At 52.3% G+C, this 22,071-nt stretch overlaps 1 protein-coding gene across 2 annotated transcripts; it reads left to right on the top strand.

The window, feature by feature from the left end:
• The first annotated feature begins 67 nt into the window (after window positions 1–67).
• tbc1d16 (TBC1 domain family, member 16) lies at window positions 68–13,749 on the top strand. 2 transcript variants are annotated; one of them, XM_057014771.1, is made up of 14 exons: window positions 68–260; window positions 2,000–2,242; window positions 3,036–3,198; window positions 3,549–3,854; window positions 6,978–7,172; window positions 7,244–7,391; window positions 7,472–7,636; window positions 7,962–8,110; window positions 10,004–10,138; window positions 10,479–10,665; window positions 10,951–11,130; window positions 11,480–11,626; window positions 12,098–12,417; window positions 12,536–13,749. In XM_057014771.1, the coding sequence occupies exons 2-13, from the start codon at window positions 2,062–2,064 to the stop codon at window positions 12,395–12,397; spliced, it is 2,256 nt and encodes a 751-aa protein (XP_056870751.1). In that variant the 5' UTR covers window positions 68–260; window positions 2,000–2,061; the 3' UTR covers window positions 12,398–12,417; window positions 12,536–13,749. The 2 variants fall into 2 exon arrangements, with proteins under 2 accessions (XP_056870751.1, XP_056870750.1); XM_057014770.1 differs by having other exon boundaries at window positions 69–260; window positions 2,030–2,242.
• The last annotated feature ends 8,322 nt before the right edge of the window (window positions 13,750–22,071 follow it).

Raw genomic sequence — 22,071 nt, 5'->3', positions numbered from 1 at the left:
ATTAAAGTACCGCCCCCTTGTTCTCGCTAGGGAGTATTTTATTTTGTATTAAACCGGACGTTGTTGGGGTTTTTTTAAATAAAGCAGTCAAACGTGTAGTGTCACTGTCAAAAAAAGCCAGATACAAACAAAAGCTGCAGCTCGTAACAACGGTGCGAATTTCAAGAGAAGAGCTTCGAAAAGGACAGAAGCTGCTCGGTGTCCCACGACTCCCCGGGATGGATGTCCGACATGGGCTGTAGACTTCAGTGGCGGTGAAGGTGAGCCGTTTAGCCCCTGTTCTCCACCGCCGAGCCTTTCATTCATTCCTCCGGCTGGAACAGGTGCATGCCAACTACCACGGAAGAGTCCATCTGCGCGGGCTGCTAATGCAACATCTGGGTTTGCCCGTGAAAAGAACTTTAAAATTGCCAACACGGAGGGTGAACGAGGCACCTAGCTAAGATTCCCGTCGGTGCTGATAAGATGGACCAGAGTCACACACGGATGGTGGTGTGGGGGAACGGGTTCGAGCCCCGTCCCACCCCAGGATGTCAGGGCCGGTCCTGGTGGGTCTGCGTCGATAAAGTTGTTCACGCAGTGGTGTAAACACCCGTTTAATTCGAAATTAACCGCGCGTTTTTATCAGGCTGGGATGTAAATTCCCTCTAAAATTGTTATACTACCTAATAAAGTATAGCAGGAGCAAGGACATATAAGCATGATTAACTTAGTAAGAAATCCGATACATGCTTGAAAAATAAAACCCTTTTAGTTGCTTCACATGCTGCAAGAGTTGAGCTGCTTTTAGATCTATTTACTGCTTCATCAACACCAATGTATTGGGGACAAATATACATATTTAGGTGCACATGTATCTATTTAATGGTCTTTTGGTAGAGCTTACAATTCTGGTTGCAGAGTCATGTTACATTTCTTTATTTGAATTGTCTGCACAGAGACGCCAAGAACCTCGTTTTTCAGGATTTGGCCCATAATCGGCCCCAGGCAGACACATCAGCACACACTGGAGCATACGTTTGAGTTCTGGCCTTTATTCACATGTCATCATGACAACTTAATGAATGTAGGCCAGGGGGGAGACACCGAGGCCCTCGCCTTTGAAAGGTGGCGTCTCAATTTCAGTTTCAATGGTTTTGCTGTCTTTAAATTGTTGATGGACTGTTTAACCCGAATTATTCTAACGGCGGCGGCAGGATTAGACGGAGGGATGTGAGTCAGTTGGTAAATCAGTGAAAGGTCAGGGTGGACGAGCCAAAGTGTGAACACAGAAGCGTTGACGGCAGCGGCCCAAAATAACCGACGGCGAGCAGCGGCAGCAGATACGTCCGAAGGCTACGAGAACGCACTGCAGCTCGAGGGCAGCCTGTTGGAACGTTTTTATCGGACAACACATGACAGACGTTCCTCTTAACTGGAGTTATCAGGGGTTTTCTGACACTGCGCAGACCATAATCCAACGACAGACCCTGTTACTGCGAGGTCGTGGACTGGATGGCGTGCCAGCAGGCTTCCTGCCTGCCATCCGGAAGAGGGGGTGCCCCAGGAGGAAGCTGCATGCATTCCTCGGATGGAGAGGCGGCACATGCGTCCCCCCGCACACACACACACACACACACACACACACACACACACAGGAGCTAAACTCTGCTGGGGCGACGGACTTCGGTGCAGATGTTGACAACATCTGTTGGCTGCTGATAACCGTTGGGAGTTTCACAGGGACGGAGCGGCGTGTGTTTGCACAAGTCTGCGTGTGTGTAAACATCCTATTCTTTGCAGAAGGCGGGACAGGCGACGTGTTTGTCGTAGTGGGTGCAGGGAGCAGGTCGTGCACGGCGGAGGAGCGGCGGCGGTGGCTGCAAAGTCAAAATCGCACGTTTGTTTAGAAGCGGCAGGAGGTGACCCCAGAGTGCTTCCCAGTCCAGACAATTATGTGGAAAAATCCAATTACAGGACACCACAGCATGAAAAGGAGGAATGACTGCTCTGTTCTCAGATATTGCCGCTGCTCCTGTCTCCCCTCCAGAGGATGGGCTCAGCGTCCAGCTGCTTGAGGCCATGTCTCTGGGTCGGCTGCTGCGGCGCGCCTCCTCCAAGGCCTCCGACCTCCTGACCTTTAACCCTGGGGCTGGGGGCACGGCGGCGCGTTCAGGACTGGATGGCGAGATCATCTTCTCCAAAAACAATGTTTGCGTGCACCCTGCAGAGCCCGTGCCCGGCCTCCCCGAGCACCACCCAGGTTCGGCGTGGCCCACATTAAACTCTTGCTCTCTCTTTTAATTGCACTTGTTTTAATTGTCCTCCTCCTCCTCCTCCTCTTCCTCTTCTTCCTCCACCTTCTCTTCCTCCTCCTCCTCTTCCTCCTCTTCTTCCTCCTCCTTCTCTTCCTCTTCCTACTCCTCTTCCTGCTCCTCTTCCTCTTCTTCCTCCTCTTCCTGCTCCTCTTCCTCCTCCTCCTCATCTTTATCCTCTTCCTCCTTCTCCTCCTCCTCCTTCTCCTCCTCCTCCTCCACCTTCTCTTCCTCCTCCTCCTCTTATTCCTCCTCTTCTTCCTCCTCCTTCTCTTCCTCCTCCTCTTCTTCCTCCTCTTCCTGCTCCTCTTCCTCTTCTTCCTCCTCTTCCTCCTCTCCTCCTCTTCTTCTCCTCCTTCTCTTCTCCTCCTCCTTCTCCTCCTCCTCTTCTTCCTCCTCCTCCTCATCTTTATCCTCCTCTTCCTCCTCCTCCTCTTCCTCCTCCTCTTCTCCTCCTCCTCCTCCTCCTTCTCTTCCTCCTCCTCCTCCTCTTCATGTATGTAAAGTATCAGTATTAATCTGGACCAGATGAAGGAGTTACTCGGCCCGTATTTGCAGCGTGTCTCTTATCTCTGATCCTTTGTTTCCGGCTGCGTTGACTCTGTTGCGAGGTCTCGCCTCTCCGAATTCCCTCCGTGTCATCATCTTTTTATCGTTTCTCGTCTTTAGTGTTTGTTTTCGGAGCGTCTTGTGCACAGCCTCACCTTTTTCCCGGTGGTTCGTGTTTCCCCTCGCCCTCAGGCTATCTGTGCGTGCACACAGAGAAGGATGAGAGTCTGGGCACGACCCTGATTCTGACCTGGGTGCCCAACTCCCGCATCCAGAGACAAGATGAAGAAGCGCTGCGCTACATCACACCGGAGAGCTCTCCTGTGCGCAGGAATGCACGCCGGCGAGGTCGAAGGTAGGAAAGCTACTTGTTTTATCCCAAAGTGCTTTGAAAAGGATGTGTGGACCAGTCCCTGTAGACAGTTTCCTATGGGCGGAGCTTAGCCTGAGGCGCCCGCCGCCTCTGAAACACTGTCTGATGCTATCTGAGCTGCCAGTAGTTGTTGGCCAGTTCCACAGACTGAGTCCTACATGGGTAAATATTTTTCTCTCTGCAAGCTGGACTTTGTTGATGAATGAATGTTGAACCTTAAGTGTTGTTTTTCTAGCAATATTCGACAGATGTAACAAGCTGTAGAACAGCAGGCGGTCGGTTAGGTTGTATCTCAACATAATTTTCATATGCGAGTTTTATTCCCCCCTCAGGCCACACTCTCGTCACCCAGCAGCCCAGGAGGAAGAGGAGGACGAGGAGAGACACCTTTCGAGCAGGTCCCCGGCGAACGGCCACAGTCTAGCGGCAGAGGCGGGGGCGGACCCCCCCTCGTCTCAGCAGCGGCTGCTGTCGGCCGGAGACGAGGGGGACGAAGGATCCTGCGAGCTGTCAGACGAAGTGAGCCGGGACAGCACCATGGGTTCGGATTCGGACACTTTCTCGTCGCCATTCTGCCTGTCCCCTGTCAGCGAGGCCCTCTGCGAAAGCAGCTCTGTCTTCTTGGACGGTGAAAGCAGGTCAGTGGCTGCCAAAAGGTTCCAGAGCTTAAATCTGATGTGTAATAACTTAATAGGGCTGTTTTTAATCCTGGTTAAACTGGTTAATCCGAATATGGTAATTTTTGTACATGCAGATCGTGGTGGTTAGCAAACATCCCAGCTTTAGTGTTTGACAGTTTTTTTTCCTACAAAGTTTCATGCATATTTTATATAAAAATGCTATTATAATAACACTGCACTCCTATGGTATCATTATTCTGTGATCGTGTTATTATTGGGCTGTGATCTGATCTTTTTTTTTATGGCTGACAGAAATATAAAATTACATTCTATAGTGAAACAATGACATCTTAAACTGTAGACGTTGACATTCAATTTAGATTTTTAATTGTGCAAATGAACCACAATCCACCGTTTTCTTTTATTTATTCACAGTAATTGGTGTTAGTGTCTGATTCCATTTAGTAAATCTAGGAGCTCTGGTAGAAAATACATTTACATGTGTGTAGTTACGGTTCATTTCTTAGCTTTTTGTCATCACTTTTTGTTCTGAATGTATAATACCGTTTGGTATCGCTGCTTCAGTTGTGCTAAATGACCACAGGGTGGCGCCAGAGAGAAAAGAATTGCTCGTCTCCAGCATTGTTTGTACGTTTGTAGTCACGTGACGGCTCAGTGGACTACAACGCAATGCCTTCTGGGATCACCAGCAGGTAGATGACTCCAGTAGAGGGACGGTTTCAGATGGGCCTCTTTTATGTGTAAGAAAGCAGCTCATAATCAGAATGTGTTTTTAAGATCACAGATGGCCCAAAATAAGTCCCCAAATCCCACAAAACCCAAAACCTCGACACTCCCAGAGCCGGTTCTCTCATCAAGCCAGCCATCTGGTCAGAGATTGTGTTGCTGCTGGGACCTCTCGGCCGTTTGACTTTATGATTCCCCCCGTGGTCGTTCTCTCCTCGCAGCCATTGGGCCTGACACGCTGCCCAGAATGTGCGCGCCCGTGTCAGTGTGTGTGTTTAACCACCGTCAGGCCCCGGCTGCGTGTGAGCGCAGTCAGTGTGTGACTTGGCAGCACTCGGCGTTTCTCAGCTCCTACCCTCTCCCTGTCCGTCCGTCTCTCCTGCCACTGCTGCTCAGAGCTTCCACCTCTGGGATTCTCCACCCTCTGATCTGTCCGTTCCTAATTGGTCATTCACTGTTTTTTTTCTTCTTCCCGAATTTAGTTTCTCCGGTGTTGCCCACCTCTCAGGCACCCCTCCCTTCCTCTTCCCTTCCCAAAGTCTGTGTGAAGCCTTTTGATTCCCAGTGCTCCCGGGGTTGTTGTGCTGGGCTGAATGTCAGCTCTCCGGATTAGAGCTCTGAAGAGAGCGGAGCAGCAGCCAAAACCCTGGAACCCACTCAATCTCTCTTTCTCTCTCTTACTTTAATTGACACTGTTAAGGGGCCGGGAACTGGAAACATGTCACTTGGAATCACTCAAATAGAAAGAACCTCACATGGGAGAGTGAGAGCGGATGGACGAGGGAGATGGGGGGCAGATAGAGGAGAGCGGTGGGAGAGAAGTCCTCGCTCTGTCTGTCAGCTTGGATAACACGTTTCTTTCTAGCCGAGCGGTAGTTTACGAGCCCACTCTCCGCTGGCAGCGCGCCGTCGGCCGGCCTCGCCTCGGGAGTATTGACGCAGGCTGATGTCTTCGATAAGTGGTTTTTATATGACCGTCTTTTAAAAATGACATAAAATAATAGCTCAGCAGATGTTTTCCTGCTTAGAGGTGCAGCCACTTATTTTACTTTTTTCCCCTCGTTAAAAAAAAAAAAAAAGAAAAACTTGCAGATATAGCGTCTTAATCATCTAAAGCAACAGCAGGCGGTCTCCGTACAGTCTGCGGGGTCATTTTCAGTTGTCAGACAGGTCTTAATTGTAGTGTCCACTTACATCTCTGCCACCACCACCCCTCCCCCGCCCTCCCTCCGCTCCCTCGGGGGGATTAGCCGAAGGGCCTGGGAGTCCTGGGGGGCCTGCAGCTCTTGGTCCTTGCTTTCAGGGTGACCTGGCAGCACGTTTCCACCCAGGGGCAAAGGCTCATTTGTGCGAGAGGTGTTATGAAGGGCCTGGGGGCAGTTTGATCTGCTCTGGCCTGGTGGGACACGCCGGCTCCACACCGGATCCATCAAAACAGCTTGTTTACCGAATGAGCTCTGTGAATCGCCCAGACGGACGCAGAATAATCAGGCTTTAAGTTTCCACCGAGGTCATGGTGCCTGTTGCACGGCTCCCGCGTGCGTGATTTCCACGGAAAACGCGATCCGAGACAAAACACGTTAAAGTATGCACAAAAGGATCCGCTCCAACAGGCACGTAGGCCTCGTTAAAGCCTCAAACTGGACAGTCGATGAAAAATAAGAACTCAGGTTGCTTAAGCGATTTCCCAGAGCTCCCTGGGACTCTCTTAAGTTTCCCAGCGTTCCACACTCTGGTTTGTGGCATGATACATGAGACAGAGCGGTAAATCGGCAGATAGCGGGGGAAACGGCTAGCAGAGAAACGTTTAGTCAGACAGGATTGATCCACGATGTGGGGGATTAGCGGCACGCCGCCAACCTTCACCTGAATATTTACCTTCGCCCGCAGTTTGATCGTGACTGGCAGAAAAAGGACGGGGAGGGGACAACTCAATTTGGTGGCCTTTTTCTCGAATGTTGGAGGGTTTAAGGCGTTTAAGGCGTCTCTGTTTCCCAGCGTTAGCATGTGTCACGGCGTGTTTAGGAGGGCATCACGGTCATTAGCTACGGCCCGTTCTCTGACATTGAACTTGTCTGGCAGCCGCTTAAAATAAAGCCAGTCTCTGTTTGTTATGGCATTTTTATCTTCTGTGTGTGTGTGTGTGTGTGTGTGTGTGTGTGTGTGTGTGTTTGTGTGTGTGTGTGTGTGTGTGTGTGTTTGTGTTTGTTTGTGTGTGTGTGTGGTGTGTGTGTGTGTGTGTGTGTGTGTGTGGAGGGGGCTTTTGCTTCGTGCTGTGTAGTTGCGTAGTTGTACCTCAGATCCAGTTTCAGACAACTGGCAACAATAAACTCCGCCTCCCCGTAATGATAAAATGGAATTTATATTAGTTTTTATTTATTTGTTTTTTCCCAGGGAGCTGTGCGAGGAGGCCATGACCCAGTCCGTCAGTTCAGCTTCCAGCCTGGACAGCCACGCCCCCTCCGAGGGCAGCGGCCAGGCGCTGGGGGCGCGGTGGGAGGAGCAGCAGAAGGTGTTGGCCCTGGAGCAGTTGTGTGGCGTTTTCAGGGTGGACCTGGGTCACATGAGGTCGCTGAGGCTCTTCTTCAGGTCAGCTGGAGGTCACGCCTGGCTCCGATGCCGTCGCCCTGTTTTTAACCAACCCTCTTGACGTTTCTCAGCGACGACGCCTGTACGAGCGGGCAGCTGGTGATAGCCAGCAGAGAGAGCCAGTATAAGATCCTTCACTTTCATCACGCCGGCCTGGACAAGCTGGCTGAAGTCTTCCAACAGTGGAGGTGCTGCAGGGAAACTCAGCTCAAAGACCAGGTCGGACTTCTCTGTCCTCCCCTTCCTGGTTTGTGCTTGGCTCTGAAGTCTGTGGTGAGATTTTTGGCTCTTGCCACCAGGTGTCTGCTGAGAAATCCTGCATGCAGTTCTGCATCCAGAGGCCCGCCCTGCCTTCAGCTGAAGCCCACCCAGAGGAGAAGCTGTACCGAAGGCTGGACGTTAGCATCTGGCTGCGCCACCTCAACCAGAGCGGTCAGGTGGAGGAAGAGTATAAGCTACGCAAGGTGCGTCCTGGTGAGGGCCACCCCTCCCTCAGCGCTCACCCTTCCTCTCCGGAAGTTGCATTTACTGACACTGGTTTTGATTGACAGCACCTTCAGTCCCCAGCGGGTTGAGCTTGGCCAATATTCCCCAGTGACTCATTTAAGCTCCCCAGTATGACTCTATCGAAGGTTTGCATCCTCCAGAAATGAGTCAGCGACCGTTAGACCCAGCGCCACAATGTTTCCTCAGTAAACACAAGCAGCACTGCTTGTGTTTCGATTTTCACTTCTGCAGCCTTTTGCAACAACCCTGAAAAACGTCTGTCCCCCCCTCCCCCTCTCTCAGGCCATTTTCTTCGGTGGGATTGACCCTTCCATCCGCGGGGAGGTCTGGCCGTTCCTCCTACACTACTACAGCTATGATTCCACCTCTCAGGAGAGGGAGGCCTGGAGGCTGCAGAAACGCACCCACTACCACGACATCCAGCAGAGAAGGTATGGACCAGAAGGAGCAACGCAGGAGGATACCGACGCCGGGCCGGGGGCAGATTAGCTGTAACGCGACTTTACCCGGCTAAGCTAACGGTCAGGCTTCCCTTCACAGGCGCTCAGCAATCAATGGGCACAATTAGGGAAGTGTTAAGGGGAGGTGACGGGGGTGAAATAAAAACTCTCCAGAGGAAAACACATGTCAGTTCTTATCAGATGAGTCTCGTTCGTCAGCGGGGGGAACGGGGGGGGCACACTGCTGACGCGTCTCTTTGGCTTTCCCACAGAACCAGAACGTTGAGGGCGCACTTCTTTTCCCACCGTCGATGATGAGGATGATAATTGGACAGGTTTCATCAGTGTGGCCCAGTTTTATTTTGAAGACAGCGTCTGACTGAGGTCTGGTAATTAGAGCCCATGTTGTGGCTGTGATGTGGATTCCTTTAAAGGCATTTGAGTGAAGGAGCCTCCAGGGCCACTCGTTGATCATTAGGAAGGAGGACGCATGTCTGTGCTTCCTGTCCTCGTCTCCTAACCAGGTCCACTTCCCTCGCAGAGGAAGTGAGCAGCTGCAAGTGGAGGCACAGCAGCTTTTGTTCAGCCTGTCAAATCATTTCGGCAGTGAAACGTGTTGTTTTTTTGGCGCGTAATAACGTCCCACCCCCGATAAACACTCTCACCCTGCAGCTCCAGCACTGTCAAAAACCCTCATTTGGAAAGCAACCGACAGCTGTTGTGTGTTTTTCTTCGTTTCTTTATCGCTACGACTAATAATGCTAATGATAAGAACCCACCCATCGCAGGACACGAGAGGGCTGGGTAGAAGATGAATGGCCTGGTTAATCTCAGCTGTGGTGTCCCACAGGGTGTGGGTTGGGAGCCTCTGACCTTCCGCTCATATTTGCCACATTAGCAGATGGTTATAATAGTGCTGTACACTCATCTCTTCTTTTATCTGCAGCTAATAAACGCTTAACGTCCAGATGTTTTGTTTGAATAGACTATTCTGAGTGTTGGAGGTTTTCAGCTGGGTCTCCTCCTGGTCTTTGGGTTATTTTGACTCGATTTTGAAAATATATATATATTTGTCTGAAATGTACATGGATATTATATTACTACGCTCTTTGCAAGTGAAATTTTGGTTAGTATGTGTGTTTCTATTAAATTTCATAACACCTGTGGCCATATTTAGTGGTTCAATGGCTCACAGTATTGGGCTTTCCTGCACAATGAACACACACACACACACACACACACACACACACACACACACACACACACACACACACACAGCTGACTTCAAAACTACAGATGTGTTCTTATTTATGTAACATGTTATTATGTTATATAAGTGAGGTCTATAATATCACAGTTACAAAAATAACCATCAAAAACATTTGATATGAAGTTTGCGGAGAAACGTTGGAGAGTTGACGATAATTTGATACTGCACTCAGAGACATCGGGGGGGGGTTACTATAAAGAATCACCTTCAGCACGGACAAGCGTGTCCTCCTTGATCTCCATCTCCATATTTTCCTGAACAACATACATGACGAAAACAGGCTGAACTCCTGTGTGGTGTTCTCGAGAGATAGAGGGAGAGAGAGGCGGGGAGGGATCCGCACGCGGCTCTGGAGGGTCCAACGACAAAAACACGGCGGGCTGAAGCTCCACAGTTGCGTGGCGTTGCATCAGGTGTGCGCTCATTAATCCTGGCGGGGCCGCATGGAAAACAAACAGCGTTAATTAAATCCCCTCTGCTTGGTACAACATCGCGACATCAGTGCTTTCCAAAGTTTGTACTGTTGGTTTTACCCATGATGCAGCGCTTTGCCGGTCGAGCGCCCCCCCCCGTCCTGTCCGGTCCTGTCGCAGTGAGTGTTGCGTGTTTTGCAGACTGTCCATGAGCCCAGAGGAGCACAGCGAGTTCTGGAGGAAGGTGGAGTTCACTGTGGACAGAGACGTGGTGAGGACGGACCGCAGCAACAGCTTCTTCAGAGGAGAGAACAACCCCAACGTGGAGATCATGAGGTCTGACCCCTTCGACCCTTCCCCTTTACCACCTTCGCCCCCCCCGCTCAGCCCCCGTCCAGTTGTCACTTTCCTTCCTCCCCACCGGGGCCACGCAGGCGCCTGTTCATTTCATATTCAGAACCCTCGGGAAGCTGCAAATGAGTTTCATGCTTTATTGACTTGAGCATCTTTTCATACGCGCTCCGAGCTAATGGTTGTCTAAACGAGGAACACGGGGGCTTGGGTAGCGTATTAGCGTGGGGACGCCGGTCGAGGCTTCGGGTATTTGTGTTGGTTCTGTGTATGGAGGGGCTGCTGCACCTTCTCATCGTCCTCAGTGGTTGTTGTGTCTCCCCAGGCGGATTCTGCTCAACTACGCTGTGTTTAACCCGGACATGGGCTACTGCCAGGGCATGTCTGACCTGGTGGCCCCCCTGCTCACTGAGATCCAGGATGAGAGCGACACCTTCTGGTGCTTCGTCGGCCTCATGGAGAACACCATCTTCATCAGCTCGCCGCGCGATGAAGATATGGAGAGGCAGCTGGTAGGAAGCGCCTGCGTGGGGCTTCAGTCGTGCTGAATCAGCAGTTTTTGTTTTAGTGCTTCCACTCATCTCCACATGCACATTCTGAAATCCGTACATGTAATCTAATACGTTTGTTAGCTGCTCAAACGTGCATTTTTCAGCCTGTGCACGGACAGTTGTTATGGGGAAATCTCAGCGTTGCCTCACCTGCATTATCTGATCCGATATCTGGTCACAAGTGTAAACAAAGTGCCTGTAGATCCTGTTTTTCCCTGACTTTGAACCCTCTCCGACCCGGCGCAGATGTACCTGCGGGAGCTGCTGCGCCTCATGCTGCCCCGCTTCCACCAGCACCTGCTCAGGCTGGGGGAGGACGGCCTCCAGCTGCTCTTCTGCCACCGCTGGATCCTGCTGTGCTTCAAGCGCGAGTTCCCCGACACCGAGGCGCTGCGCATGTGGGAGGCCTGCTGGGCCCACTACCAGGTCAGGGCAGAGTCCACGCTGACTAGATTGTGAGACAAAGGTTGAGCGCCCAGAGGGGAGTTCTGCTCCAGCAGAAATGTTGGAATGGGAGCGCGAGACGAGCGGAAAGCAACACCACCATTGTCCGCTTTAGGGAAAGATTACTATAATCCGCCTAAATACCCCTTAAAATGTCATGTTACTAAGTAGTTTGCAGGGCTCCGATACAACAGGGATTAGTTATTTTTTTTAATAGTGAGGATCAGAGTGGCCGAGCTTCCCGGAACAACTGACTGGACGTCCGTGTAGCGTCGGTTAGTCCAGATGCAGCCCCCTCAAACGGAACGTGTTGCTCTCCTTGTGCCCACAGACGGATTACTTCCACCTCTTCCTGTGCGTGGCCATCATCTGTCTCTACGGCGAGGACGTGACTGAGCAGCAGCTCGCCACCGACCAAATGCTGCTCCACTTCAGCAACCTCTCCATGCACATGAACGGGGAGCTGGTGCTACGCAAGGTAAACGCGCTCCCCTCCCGAAGGCTGCAGCGAGGCTGCGGCCGGGTGTAGACGGGCGCCGCGTTGGCAGCGGGCAGCCCTCGAGCGCCGGCGGAGCGACCGCGGAACGCTCCGCTCGCCGAGGCCTTGAGCCGCGACGCTGCGGCGGCGGCGGCTGCTCCGCGCAGAGGATTTATGATCTGCATCTCAGCCACCGAGTGCGCGCCCGCTCATGTTTATTGATGCGGCCGCCACGGGCGGTAGGTCCGTGTTAACATGCAGCTGGCGTGACTCCGGTTGTTGTTTGCCTCCGATTTTGCATGCAGAGCAGACGGCGCTGGAGCTGAGCTTTAGGCGACGCGGCACGTTGTTAAACTAGACGTCCTGGCGCTGGAGTCGATTTTATCTTTCGTCAACCGCTTTGTTTTTTGGGGATTTTTTTTGTTTTTTGATGCGTGTTGCTCGTTGGTTCCTCTCCCCCTGCTCTTCCAGGCCCGCAGCCTTCTCTACCAGTTCCGCCTCCTACCCAGAATCCCCTGCAGCCTTCACGACCTGTGCAAACTGTGTGGACCGGGGATGTGGGACAGCCGCTACATCCCCACCGTGGAGTGCTCCGGCGAACACCCGGACTCGCAGAGCTGCCCCTATGGAGGCACCTCCACCCCCCAGCCCTCGACGCCTACATCCACGCCCACGCCGTCGCCCTCACCAAACTCCACCACCACGCCTCCGCCGCTGGGCAAAAAAGGCTCCAAGGCCCGGGATATTTTCACCTTCCGAAAGCCGTCCTGACTCGGAAGGTCCCGGCCCATGTGAGAGCAGCAAATATGCGCGTCGGTCTCCTGGACCCCCCCCCCCCCACCACTACACCACCCTTTCTTCTAGTTTCACCATTTCTGAGCATTTCTTTTTCACTCTCGTGTGTTGCAGCGTGGAACACCGCCTAAAACCAGAACCTTAGTACAACCTTTGGCATCACGCGAGCACACGCGGCCACGCGGGTCGGAACACGAGAGGCGGGACAATCACCAGACTCGGCGCTGGGCCGAGATTACTCATCTGCTGGCGCGCTTCCCGCTCCGTGGGCGCTTTGACACGGAGGGCAACGGGCCTGCGTTTAACCCAGGCTGGCCGCGGGTCAGGAGAGACTGCAGATCTATTCACGGGACCCGGGCCGGGTCAGCACCCGGACTCTCACCGCCAAGCCGCCGCGCTGAGATACATACTGTAGGAATATAAGGAACTTTTCAAAGCAAGCGAATGTTGAAGTTTATAGGGCAAAGTCACAGATATTTAGCAATATTAATAATCCTTGCATGAGTGTTGACATTAAGGCTGAGGTGTTGGACGGGCGCGTCCTCCTGCTGTGGACATTATGTGTCTCTTTTGTTTCTTCCTTCTTCACTCGCACCTCAAAAGCACTGTTGACACTGAGGATCGGCCCACACGAATGTATGCGTTCTCTCCCTGGCCTGTGCATGCGTGGCTGTGTGTATAAACTGGAGTGACCTCCACACATCTGGTAATGAGTCGGAGAACAGCTGTAGAAGGCCTCTTTCATTATCGCAGCCGTGAGGGGGGGGGGGGGGGGAGGTAAAGACGGTTGTTGGGACAAAATGGCTCAAATGAGGAACGTGATGACACTTTATAGACGGAATCCAGGGGTTTTTCTTGCCATCTTCTGTTTGTTGCTCATTTTAAGACCTCCACCCCCCCACCCCCCCATGCTCGTACTCCTCTGCAAACGCTGTCTTCTTTCTCGCCACTTATTGTTTGCAGATTACTGGAAACTGCTGCAGGGTGTTGATCGGGTTGGTTTATGCGCACCAGCATGAGGTCTTAGATTTTATCATTTAGCAGAGACGCTGTAACCTGCGTCATCAATCCTCACGGGAACGTACGGATATACACGATTGACACGATCAGGACAAAAACTGTTTCCTGTTCTTAATGAAACCATGATAAAATGTGTCTGTAAAATGTTTCGCTGACCACCAAAATGTACCCGACAAACGGTTTTTACATGCCTTTCTGACAACACCTGACGTCTGATTGTGATCTGATGCCAAAAAAAAAGGCAGGATTTACATAAATGTTTTCAACAGCATTTTCGACATTAAACACTACTCAAGTACGACAAATAACCAGCTGTGTGTTTGCTTTTGTTAGCAGTGCAATGGAGCTAGCATCATTTCTTTTGTAAACCCGTGATCAGTTTTCTTCCCCATTTATTCAGTTCAAACTTTGTCATTGCAGAAAAATGTGTCAACCAGGAAATTGTCCTATAATCGCACACCGCACAATAATGGAGCAGCTGCAGGATTTTGTCTCCTGTTTTTCCAAATGGAAGCAGTAAAAGTTCCCTGAACTTCCTGAATTTGTTAGCTTGTTTCTCTGGCGCGTGGAGTGTCACAAGCCATTAAAGGAACGCGAGGCGGGAGAGCCGAGAGCCCGCCGCCGTGTTCGCGCGATGCTAGAGGGCCTGAGAAACAGATGGTGTCAAAGTGATGGTTGCAAAATCTGGGATTTAAAAATAAAAGAAAGAAAAACAATTTTTCACTTGTAGGAAAAAAAGCAGCCAAGTTGCACACAGCCAACAAAAGAAGAAGGCTCTCGAGAGCTCTGTGGTTTGGTGAGCATTAGCATCTCTTTTTATCATCTGTCGGCTGCTTCCTGCTGCCGGATTGTTCTGCGCTGTCGCTGCTGGTCTGCAGAGAGCTGTGTGAAATTCAGGTGTAAGAATCGGTTTCTGTAAAGTGAGAACACCAAACAGTCTTTTCTCACTAGCGAGACCGACCCCCGTCGTGAAAAAGGTCATAAATTCTGAGAACTGCCATCAGCGAGCTTTGTGGTGGTTTCACTTGAGAGAGAGAGAGAGAGAGAGAGTGTGTGTGTGTGTGTGTGTGCGTGTGTGTGTGTGTGTGTGTGAGAGAGAGAGTGTGTGTGTGTGTGTGTGTGTGTGTGTGTGTGTGGTGTGTGTGTGTGTGTGTGTGTGTGTGTGTGTGTGTGTGGTGTCACAGACAGCTGGGTGCACTATCATCTTCAGGTGACTGTTTTCCTTGAAAACAAAAGGGTCTGCGGCAGACGTTTGCCATTGGAGGGCTTCTCCGGCGTCGCTCCGCGTGCTTCTGTGATGCATGTGTGAGGCCCGTCACAGTGTTCCGTCCCTGCGCCTCCCATCCTGAGTGGCAGCTGAAAGTCCCCGTCATTAACGGCCCCGTCTCTGTTTTCAGCCCTCCTGGCTGTATTAACCTCGTTGATTAATGGATGACACGGTCGAGGACCAGAAGAATGGCTTTGAGAAGGCAAATGAGTCTGAAATTACCTTAAACTGTCCCCCCCTGAGATCACGCAGGGATCCTCCACGCGCACGTGATTATTCAGCCATCCGGAGACGCCGCTGCCGACTCTGACGCGAGGCTCCGCCGGCCTGCAATTACAGCCCATTTGCCCCTGATTGATGGCTTCTCTGAGAGCTAATGCACGGCCGAGCACAAGACCAGATCAAGGGAAAATTACGATAAATACTAAAAATTAGTAAAACGCCACTTTGCATTAGTCACAGTGTCTTTGCATCATTTCAGAGGATAGTGTTGTTATAGAAATGTAAAAAAAAAAAGGGGGGTTGGAAAGAGATTTCCAAGCATTTAACATCAACTATCACATGATTTAATATCATTTAATATCACCTCTGTGCTGTAACTGACCACGATGTTCGGAATGATAAGCTCCGCCTCTTCCCCCTACCAGTCCTCCCACGTCCCTGAACCTGCTGCTGTGTGTTATTGTGTCTTCCAGCCCCCCCACCAGGTGCACCATAATAGCTGTCCCCGTCCTGTGAGAGTGACAGTGACGAGGCCCGCCCCCCCCCCCGCCCCCGTTGTGAGGCCTGCACGCGACGGCGGGTTATTGGCCCCTAATTATCAATTAGAGGGCTCGGCTTCCACACCTGGAGCAGGCCGGGCTGCGAATGAGCCGAGTCCATTAGGACGGACCTCCGGCCGGGCTGTTTATGGAGGGGGCAGGGCTCCGCTCTCTGGGAAGTGTTAATGGGCCTGGCAGGGAAGAGTGGGCAGGTTGAAGCTACAGGGGAAAACTGCATCCTGGTCTTGTTCCTGCCTCCAAACATCCGTATTGGTGTTTCCGCCTCTCTAAAACCACCTCGTGCTCCAAAGTGACGGAGCGTGACGGGAACACGTGTATATCACGTGGCTCCGCGACGCGATGAAAATAGCCATCTTTTCACCCTCGAATGCAATCAGATTGACTCGGCCTCTTATCATCACAATAGCCCCCCCCCACCCCCCCGCGCTCTATTCATCTGTTAGCGGCGTTTAGGCCACGGAAGCAGATTACGGGCAGGCGCGCTCCGCGTCGTCCAGGAGATTGAGATGAAAATTAGGTGCTCCTCAAAATAGCTGCAGGCAGATGTGCTGGGAGGGAGGGGGTGGGGTGGGGTGGGGTGGGGGGTATCTGTGGGGGCTGAGGGTAACAGGGGTGAAGATATAAGGTCTGACTTCTGTGTATTTTAGAGCTCACAGGTTGTTTTTCAGTCTTCACACATGTCACAAAAGTTATGATGGTGAGTGTGTGTGTGTGTGTGTGGTGTGTGTGTGTGTGTGTGTTGTGTGTGTGTGTGTGTGTGTGTGTGTGTGTGCCTGGAGTCGCCAGCTCGGCGTCGCTTTGACTCCCTTAAAGCAGGTTACAGGTGGCAGATATTTGCCTCACATGATGCGTGCAGCTGATGTTTTATGTAAATGACTTTTCCCGGTTTTTCCCGGTTTTTCCTGGTTTCTTAGCTCAGCGTCTGCAGAGGAAAAACCGGAATGCTTATTTCAGCGGCTTCTGTGGATTTTGTCCCTTTCTGCTGCTGCTTTGACACAAATTCCCAACGCAGGCGTTACTGCTAAAAGCAGAATTCCGGCATGTTTGCGAGGCCTGATGAGGGTTGATCACGGAAGGAAACATGTTTCTCAACGATCGACGCTTCTGCCTTGATTTCAATGACCTTTCCAGGACTTTTTCCAGGTCAGTGGAGGTTCAGATGTTTGGTGTTGACAAACACCGGCAAGGTTGCCATGACGTGTCCTCGCGCTCCCTGCACTCCCGCGCCACCGTCGCGCTCGGCTGGGGCCGAGGGACGTGGGCGATGGCGTCAGTGGCGGCCTCTCCTGGGAGTCCAGGCGTGGAAATAGAGGGCGTGCTGAGAGGGAGCGTGGATGGAAAAGCCTGCCCCCCCCAATCAGTCAGCTAACTAGTGTTCTGGATCAATCGGCGCTATGGAGACCCAGATTCTCTGAAGAGCTGCATCATTTATTAGTATTTAATTGTGTCTTCCAGGCAGCCGGTTCATTGATTTGCATCCTGTTTACTGTCCGACTGGAACGCTGTCCGCTCTGCGTCTCTTTAACTGTGTCTGTCGTGAATTTTATGGCCCATTTGCTTCATTTTCACACTTTCCAAGGTTCAATTGGAATCTCCTGTTACTGTTACCAACAAAGCACTAATTACAGTGTATTCTCTGCCGACAATGGGTTTGGCTGAGGAGGGGGGGGGTCTTTTCCCGCCATTGTAGCTCCTGAATCTTAACTATAAAACACTTGTAACATCACAAGGCCTCGGCATCATTATCCCTCTTTACCTTCATTCATTCGTCTAGCGAGCGTGGAGCTCCCCTCAGGGTGACAAGGCAAGGTTTGATGCAATTCACTCCTAATCAGCCACCGTTTGCCCGATTTCCGATGGGCTCTTGTGTTCCTTCGCCGTGTGAAAGGCGCGGCGCCTCAGGCACAGCTGACTGCTGAAGGGGGGGGCCCCCACGAGGGGCCCCGCGGCCGCTCCGTGGGGAGGAGTTCCTAATCCAGGATTATTCTCCCAGACCCGCAGCCAGCTGGATTAGGAGATAGCGGGTGGAAAAGGGCACTGTCAGCACTCTTTCCTGAGCAGCTCAGTGGATTAGAGGCGAGCAGCCTGCGAGGTTCAGAGCAGCGCCGCGGCTCGCCCCGGTCCCCTCGCAGCCACGCAGCAGCGCCATACATGGACATGGAAAAATGAGGACGGTTGAGTGCGCACTCCAACACGGTGCCTGGTTGGTTTTTTCCATCCTTAATTTGGGGTGCTCCTATACGCAAGGTGCCGAGCGCTGAACTAAACTGGAGTGAAGGGTATAGAGAGGGCACCTGAAGGCAACATCTGAAGCACGGGCCACCCGCCTCCCCTCATTACACAGATGATCTGCATCACAGGGTGTCTGAGTGTACGTGTGCACGTCACGCCGGGGCCACGGAGCTCGTGAGAGCAGCAACTGGTTGCATTAGCATCGCTCCGCTTCGGTGCGGTCGCAGAGTGAAACTGAGCACGACTGAGCAGCAGCGTCTGCTCGTCTCTCCGGCCTGGAATCAGCCACTATTGATTGTGATTGTGTCAACGGGGGTAGATTCTCAGCGCGCCCTCCGAGCTGCCCCTGACGGATCGATCGGGGGCCCGCTGCCGAGCTCCCGTGTGAGCGGCCTTAATGGAACGTGCGGAGCGGAGCGCCGTCTCCTTTATTGTGTTGTTTTTAGCATGTCTGTGGATTGCTGGGGGTTTATGACTATTGGCAAGTCACGCCATCCCCGCCTCGCTTTTCTGACAATCGGCTGCATCGCTGTACAAACGTGCACAAAGAGCTGCACGCAGGCCGCAGCACCTCGCCACCCAAACCACATCCTTTCAACTTAACGCAGAAGAATGGGGCCATATTGAAATTGCCAGGTGCCTAATTTGGTCTTTGTCACACATAATTGAAAGCGCTCATCCCTACCCCCCATCAAAGGGGGGGGGGCAGAGAGTGAGATAGGGCGAGAGAGAGAGAGGGAGTTGCCTTATAAGGTAGTAGCTGTTATGAATGTGACGTCTTATTCCCAGCAGCGCGCTGGCAGATGATACGGTAAAGCCCACGTCTCAAATCCATCCCAAGAAATACTGGCTCTCCCGGGCTTTGGTGTGATAGCTCCAGCTGTCTTGTTCAGGGCTGCGCGTGCACTTGTGCGTGCATGCGTACGTGCTTGTGTGTGTGTGTGTGTGTGTGTGTGTGCGCCGGCAGGGTTGCGCGTGGAGGGGTGGGGGGGGTGCATCGTGCGTGAGTGCACGTGTCGTGGGTTATTGACTCCTGAATTACTTCTCTGTTGGGGGATATTGTTGGAATTCAGTGTGTGTGTGTGTGTGTGTGTGTGTGTGTGTGTGTGTGCAGCAAGACAACATGGATGATGAATAAAGAGTGTGTGTATGATGAAGCGAATGGGCAGAGTGGGATGCTGAGTCAGGTGGATGATTTATTGTGTGTGCATTGCAGGACACAGAGACACATGCACACACACACACACACACTCACACATGCACGCACACAAACGCACACAGACTCGAATAACGCGCCATATTTCTTTTCCTCTTGTTCTTTCTGCCAGCACACCTCCTCCCTCCATCCCTCTCCATCGCTATCCCTCACTGTCTCCATGCGTCTCGGCGTGCCCCTCCCCCACCCGAGCAGGCGTGCAGGATGCAGGGAGCGTGCACGCGGGTGAGTGCGCGCACGCTCCCAGCTGGGGGCAGCAGTAGGGAGGGATGTTCTTTGGGGAAATGGAGGACGGTATGCAGTCTGCTCCTCTTGGAAAACTGTCTTCTCTCTCTCCCTCTCTCTCCCTCTCTCTCCCATCTCTTCCCCTCTCTCCCCTCTCTCTTCCCCTCTCTCTCTCTCTCTCTCTCCCTCTCTCTCTCTCTCTCTCTTCCTCTCTCTCTCCTCTTTGTCACCCACGAGCCTCTTTTCCTGTTGTTCCTCTCTCGGATCCCTGGGTTTGCTTAGATAGATTTCGCCCTACCTGTCTCCCCCCCCTGCATCTGCCTCCCCCTCCAGTCTTCCCTCTATGCTGCAGCAGCAGGGTCTCTCACCAGTGCCTTCTCAGCACGCCCCCCCGCTGTGAAGGTTTTCTGCTGTCACTACACACTCCTCACAGGGTATCCTCTTGCTACCAACACTCCCTTTAAAGCCGAGCCCTCCATTTATCTCAGCTCTCCTTTTTTTTATCTCCCCTCTCTCTTTTGTCAGCTCCCTTCTCTTATCCTCCTCTTTCCCTGCACAGTCGCTGGGAGACAGATTTTCACTGCAAATATTTGCCTTTCATGAATATGCCACTGTTAAGTACCCCGCATAGGTGTGGGCGCAGCGCTGATGAAATGTTAATAGCGGCACGGCGAGGCCCTGTCGCACATTCCTCCCCTCGCAGGAATCTGGCAGGAGCTCAGACAGGGAACAGACGTCTGGGTCGGGGCAGGCCGGGGCAGAGAGGAGGCAGGGGAAATGAGGAGGCCGGCAGACGCACCAAGCTCATAAAACCTCCGCCTGTGCCGCCGCGTTCGGGCCTGAAGGTGAAGCGGCAGCTGGTTCTTCCCGCTTCTCCTCCAGCTGAAGGCCGACCAGACCCTCGTTCCATAAGCAGGACGTCTTTTTTGATGCCACCGCTTCAGACGTTCCCCCGACGCCGTACCTGCATGTGCTTACCGTCCTCCTGCCCCTTTGAGATTTGCATTTAATAAAAAGGGTTTATTTATAATGGAAACGGAGAGAATCGCCGCCTTGAAGGGCAGAAATAATTGCGAGCGTGGCTGCCTGGGGGAGTTTGGTCGTCAACTGTAGCACAACTGCACGAGGGCCGAGGAGACGGCGCGGAGAAGAGGGATTAGAGCCCTTCGCTGCGCTGGCAGAGCCGGCATCTGTTGCGAGATCGCCTTGATATGGCGGACAGCAAAAGCTTTGTTTTGGACGAGGAATGTGGCCAGTTCGGCTAAATCGGAGGCAGCCTCTCGCGTGCATGTTGGCGACGGGATGGGCAGCGCGTTAAGGAGCGAGATGGAGGGAATGCTGACAATGACGTGGGGGTTTTCAGATCTGTGGAGAAGTGAGACGATTAAATACTGAAGATCAGATTGCCGTGGCTGAAGGAAGTGTTAAATTAGCGTAATTCCCCCTTTTGACCTGGTTAAAATGTCCTCGTTCTTCAGCACTCTACCAATGAGAGATGACAGATGCCGCCCTGACACTGGGGGTAAATCTCCAGCTACGCCTCGAGGAAACGAGCCAGAGGGAAGGCAAAGATTTGCTGGATTTTCACTTTTTTCAAGGCCCCTTGTCACAGATATGAAGAATGTAAATAGGTATCCCATAATACTAATGTTTTGGGTTAAACTGGGGCTCCCAGTGATCAACGCGGCACAGGAAGTGGCTCGTGACCTACCAGGAAGTGGCTCGTGACCTCTCCCGCGGCTGAGTGAGGCTGATCCGCTGCATCTGTGCTGCGTCTGCCCGGCCGCCGTCTCCTTTCACAGCTTTATTTTGGGGCGTTGCAAAAGACCCGGGGGTCAGGGTGGTGGTGGAGGGGGGGGGGGGTCCTCGCCGCTGACCCTTCAGGTCTCTGCACTGGAAATGAGAGATGACAGGTGGACGCTTGTTGGGTTCATCGTCTTCTCTCTGTCTTCCTGCGAGGGCAGATGCTTCCCTCGCTCCTCATCATCCTCTCTTACATCCTCCCTTTCAGCCATGAAGCGTCCTCCTCTCCTCCTGCCACAGGTGACACCCTCCCTCTTTTTTCTCTGACCTGCACCCCCCCAGCTCAACCTGTTATTGGCAGGGTCTATGAATAGCATGTGGTTGGTAGCTCCACCCCCCCCCCCCCCCCCCTGGAATCTCTCCAGGGCCCTTCCTGCTTTCAGCCGCCGCCGCTCCTGCTGTATAGAAAGCACACGATCCCATTCAGGAGAGCGTATATGTGACATTCTTTCACGCTGATAAATGCGACCACCTTTCACGGCGCGTCGGAAGGGGCAGGTTCCATGTCAACTTTCGCAGGGGCGCCCCTCCCCCGCACCGCCGGTGCTGTGTACATAAAGGAAAGTGTGCAGGCAAAATAAACAGCACGCAGAAAAAAAGAACAATGGCGGCTGAACAAAGATTGTAATCCATGTCGGATCCTCGTGAGTTGGGCTGAAACCGGGCTGAATCTAATCTGGTCAATGCTCCGTTCATACTTTTGAATTTGTGAACCCTCGTTGATGTCAGAAATTCAAGCGAAGGGTTTTAGTGAAGCGACGGTAACCATGACGAAATACTGACCAAAGTCTGGCAGTGTGCGGCTATCTGCTGGCGTTAGCTAACAATGCTAACAACAACGAAGCTGCCCTGACGGGGCCCGTCAATCTCTCATTTATACACTGGGCCAGGTCCAATAACAACCTTGTTGTCCTCCAGCTTGATTTAAATGAGTTAGAACGTAATAATTGACTGTATTATATGAACAGGTTGATTTAAGTTGCCAGTTGTCTCATTTTGATGCTTTCGAACACGTTTTCTCTCCATGATTGTCCGCCTCCGTCGCTGCCGTTGTTCTTCCCCCGTCGTTCCTCAAAATTCAGTGAGTTTGATGTTGAGGAGGCAG

Source organism: Takifugu flavidus, chromosome 18, assembly GCF_003711565.1.
Source record: "Takifugu flavidus isolate HTHZ2018 chromosome 18, ASM371156v2, whole genome shotgun sequence".
Classification (NCBI taxonomy): Eukaryota; Metazoa; Chordata; class Actinopteri; order Tetraodontiformes; family Tetraodontidae; genus Takifugu; species Takifugu flavidus.
Note: the sequence above shows the minus strand (reverse complement) of the source record. Positions and strands in the feature narration are given on the sequence as shown.

Excerpts from the sequence above, each read along its gene's own strand:
- tbc1d16 (XM_057014771.1), top strand. The coding sequence starts at position 2,062 with ATGTCTCTGGGTCGGCTGCTGCGGCGCGCCTCCTCCAAGGCCTCCGAC. Across the intron at positions 2,243-3,035 it reads CCTCCCCGAGCACCACCCAG|GCTATCTGTGCGTGCACACA; the intron begins GTTCGGCGTGGC and ends CCTCGCCCTCAG. Across the intron at positions 3,199-3,548 it reads GCACGCCGGCGAGGTCGAAG|GCCACACTCTCGTCACCCAG; the intron begins GTAGGAAAGCTA and ends TTCCCCCCTCAG.